The sequence below is a fragment of the Gymnoscopelus microlampas genome, assembly GCF_963454915.1.
Source record: "Gymnoscopelus microlampas genome assembly, chromosome: 19".
Taxonomy (NCBI): domain Eukaryota; kingdom Metazoa; phylum Chordata; class Actinopteri; order Myctophiformes; family Myctophidae; genus Gymnoscopelus; species Gymnoscopelus microlampas.
Window position 1 is genome coordinate 20,553,786 of NC_139956.1, and position 4,563 is coordinate 20,558,348.

Consider the following 4,563-nt stretch of genomic DNA (forward strand, 5'->3'; position numbering starts at 1 on the left):
TATATGATTTGGAGCTCTAGTCTGAATCAAGTTCATTTTAAATGACACAGTCTGTGAAAAGGAATAGAGCTTAGTTCAGCCATGGCTAAAGCCGGACCAGCTAATAAAACAGCATTATCAGGGTGTGAATCTATTCCAAGTGGTCAAAAGTTCACTTACTGTACAACCTGATTCCTGGAGCTGTGTGTGTGTGTGTGTGTGTGTGTGTGTGTGTGTGTGTGTGTGTGTGTGTGTGTGTGTGTGTGTGTGTGTGTGTGTGTGTGTGTGTGTGTGTGTGTGTGTGTGCGGGCGGGCAGGTGTGTGCGTGTGGCTGTGTGTGGAAATTGTACATGATTGCCGTTGCTGTACCATAGCCCCATAAAACTTTTTTTTTATGTTGTTAGGCCACTTCAAGGAAATTCAGCGGGCCGCTCACAGAACAAAGCTTCAGTTGAGTGATTGAGACAAGTCACCTGATCTCCCATCGCTTCTCATGCATTCAACGTGAGCTGAATGTGGCCGAAGGACACAAGCTCAAATCAAAGACTCAGGATGGCCAGAAATCCAATGAAATACATTAACACAACCTTCTAAAGGGGAGCTCTTCTAATTATATTAATTAACAGTGCATCAATTAAGCGATTAATTGTTTGCCAAATTGTTCATAATTATACAGCATAGATACGTTCGCACACAATTTAGATGATTTTAATTTCACTTTCCAGTGTGGGTGAAGACGTGAAGTTATATTTAGGCTTTTTTCCCTTTTTTTCACATGAAAGGAAGAGTTGCAACTATCCAGAAGGATTTACCATCCATGTCATCCCTGAACTAGACCTACTAGGCCACCAATACATTACTAGTACCGAATGTAGGGAATAAAAATTTAACCACATGAACACTAGCTTCCTTCTGGGACAAACATTCGCCTATCTACAATCTCACAACGTGAGCGAACAAGTATAGAGCCCTGGAGGACCCCGGTCAACAAAGTATAGGATAATGAATGGAGCCTCCTTTCTATAATATGGTCTTTTCTATAACCTTCACATGTCACGGAGGTAACACTATTCCTGTTCACTCTGTCTTTCTTATTCTCCCTCCTCTTCTCTCCCACACTCTCTTCTCCTTGCACTCCCCCCATCCTTTTCCTTACTGTTTTTCCTCTCACTTGTCCTTCTTCCTCTCTCTCTCTCTCTCTCTCACTCTGTCTCTTACCCTCTTACACCAAAACCCTTGGGAAAACACTAGCTCTTCCCCTTATGCCCGTTACCGTGGAAACACACAAGTGAGTCACCGCCTGATTTCATGCGGCCAAGGTCAAACAATGAGACCACACAGCTGAGGGACCCACCTGGACAACCCACCTACACTATACCTCATCCATGTTTGTGTGTGTGTGTGTGTGTGTGTGTGTGTGTGTGTGTGTGTGTGTGTGTGTGTGTGTGTGTGTGTGTGTGTGTGTGTGTGTGTGTGTGTGTGTGTGTGTGTGCGTGTGCGCGTGCGCGTGCGCGTGAATCAATATGCTTCACATAATATTTGTCATCTTAAAATCCCACTGTGTAGCGTCCATTTTAACGTTTAACACCTCTGGTAGCTTTGTTGTCTGTCATACTGCCGTTCTAGTTATTTTGGAATGCACCAATGTAATTATTAATTAAAATTCTAAATAAATACATTTCCAATATATTTCCGATGTCTGTCACAACTGTTGGGGGCAGATACTCGTGTGAAAAACATACACGTTAAAGATTGTATTGCAAATAACTTTTGCTTAATTGAAAAAGCTACAAAGTATGACTTTAAATATGATATGAATCTGCCGTTGGGCTTACAGCTAAGCGAACAATTTTGCTGTCCATGACTGACCCTCCATTCTGATTGCATTGCAAACACTGTTTCCTAAATAAACTAATAGGGTGGTTATAATTTCTTCACCTAATAGGCTGTAATTGGTCCTGGAGAATACTCAGTCTAGCCACCAGCCACTACCATAATGTTGTTGAATTATATAACTTCTACAACTACACTACAGCTATCACTAATCCAAGTAGTTTTTCTCAGTGTTTATAAGGAATATAATTTGCAGGTTGTAGAGGTTGTAATTTGTCTGTAGGGAACAATAGGTAGGGTTTTGTCTGCCTACTCTATAAGATTTTTGATTGAATACTTTATTAGACAGACATGGAAACAGCTGATAACACAACCATTTAAATTGGGCTTAAGTGTTAAAAGTTTAAACTGTTCCTCATTCTGCTAGGGACCCTCTGGAACACCCAAAGGACCCGTGGGGGTCCCCAGACCCTACTTTGAGAACCAGTGCTCTACATCAAACCAGGTTATATGTCATTGAGACCAAGATAATCCTGTTAGCAGGATGACTGTCTATGGTGGCATTAGAATTGGCTCAGATACAAAGACGTGATCAAAGGTTTACTGATTAATGACTACAGGGAGAGATGGGAAAGAAGGGTCAATCCCAATTCTTTTTTTCATTTGAAGAGAGCTCAGGAAATCAACTGTAAAAAGGCTACTGGTATTTATGTATTCACCATACAACAAAGCACACTTACATCACAGCTATTTCCAGTTCAACTGCAGTTTAATTTGCGTGCAACAGGTATCTTTATGTAACAGACCCAGACCCCCTCTCTTTACAAACTGTAACTGTACATCTGCTCAAACTCAGTATTGTAGATGTCATATGACTGCATCTTATCAGAGCTTTGTGTCCACCTGAACCAGACCTATTGGAATGTGATCCCAACAGCTCCTCCTGAATGCCTTGTAAATGGCACAATGGACAGCCTGTAGCCTACTGTCTGTCTCTCTCTCTCTCTCTCTCTCTCTCTCTCTCTCTCTCTCTCTCTCTCTCTCTCTCTCTCTCTCTCTCTCTCTCTCTTTCTTTCAATTCAGTTCAATTCAATGGGGCTTTATTGGCATGGGAAGTGTGAAATAAAACAACCAAAACTAACAAATGAAAATATAAAATAGAATAAAGAAATGTGTAAACAGAGCTGTCACATTGACATTGCAATGTTGCAATCAAATATGCGAATAAAAAAACTACCTCACAAATACAAAAGATTGGACATCTCTATCCACACACACACACACACACACACACACACACACACACACACACACACACACACACACACACACACACACACACACACACACACACACACACACACACTGTATCGGAAATAATGGCATAATAAGCCAGCCAGGTGTTATTTTAAATTAGAATGTATTTTTTATAGAGACACTTACCAACTATAATACCACAGGCGCTCACAAGACCAATTTCTTTTTTCAGGGCCACTCCACCTCCATCATCTCCCCCGGACCCCTTGCCGGCATCAGAGCCCGATGCGCTGCCTCGTTGCCTCGGACCGTCCGTCATGTTGCAGCTGCTGCTTCAACAAGAGGCTGTTCAGCACTTGATGCTGAAGTCAGTCAACTGATCACTAGTCTCAATGTGCAGCCACAGCAAAACGCGCAGCACACGCTTCTTCAAACGCGACTCCCTATCTGATGTTTTAAAAAGGTTTCCCCCGTCTAAAAATATATTTATATTTCTAAATGTGTTTAGAAAAAACAGCCTGGCTCATCCGTCTAAAATAGCCTACAAAAGGTCATCAATAAACATAAAAAAATATATAGAAATAGACGAAAACGAGTAGGCTACTCAACAAAAAAAGAAACAGTGCAGTGTATTGTAAACGTTTCACTCTGGTTTGTTATGCACAAAATGATTTATAACACTGTATATATGTCACCAATGTTTTGCACCAATTCGCCGTCAGTTATAAGTGAACAAGAACCGACTGACGTGTTATTGGATGTGTTTTTTAAAAAAAAGTACAGGCGACAACCAGATTGTCAGGTCTAGTGTCACACAGACACTCACAGGTGGCCAAACCTCTCGTCAAAATAAGCCAAAGTCACATGTTAGTCCAATGATATTCTGCAATGGTATTACAGTAAGGAATTATTTCCCCTTTCTCTTCGGATATGAGCCAAAAAAACGCTGGTTCACTGGTTCCTTGTTCCAGGTATGAGTTCGAGAGAAAAGAGCATCCTTTATGCTCAAAACAAAAAGCTGCTTCCGAATCAACTACTGCAAGCCTCAATGGCAAATGACAAAAATAAAATAAAAAAACCCCCAAGAAGCTCTTTTGGGGTCGTTCAGAGCGGAGTTGTAATCATCCGAGCAGCAGTGTGTTGTACTTGGAGAGGACAAGTATTTGAGTAGCCTAAATATACATTATGAATACAGTGGCACCGCCCCCTTTATGTCGTCTGCCACGCCCCTTTCCGTGCCTTCTTCAGCTCGAGGCTTGTTTATCTCCTTCAGACCCGCCCCCTTTTTACCATCTACATCGATCTCAGCTGTTCTTCAAACTCAAATCCAGCAAGGAGACCGTCCCTCCAGCTCACCCCCGGTAGCGCAGGCTGCAGCCTCTCGTCTTTAGTAAAAAAATGTGTTAGTCACCAAAACAAAGACGGGTTTAAGATGTTGAAAGCCTACTTTCCTTAATGGGAACACTCTGAGCCCCCCACCTCACGTCTAATATA

General features: G+C 41.9%; 1 protein-coding gene across 1 annotated transcript in view; it reads right to left on the reverse strand.

The window, feature by feature from the left end:
• Positions 1-4,201, reverse strand: part of slc7a8a (solute carrier family 7 member 8a) — a 29,218-nt gene extending 25,017 nt beyond the window's left edge. The window contains exon 1 of the mRNA XM_084043436.1: positions 3,256-4,201. Coding sequence (XP_083899562.1) covers positions 3,256-3,388 — 133 coding nt within the window. The 5' untranslated portion in view covers positions 3,389-4,201. The remainder of the gene's footprint in view (positions 1-3,255) is intronic.
• Between the last annotated feature and the right edge of the window lie 362 nt (positions 4,202-4,563).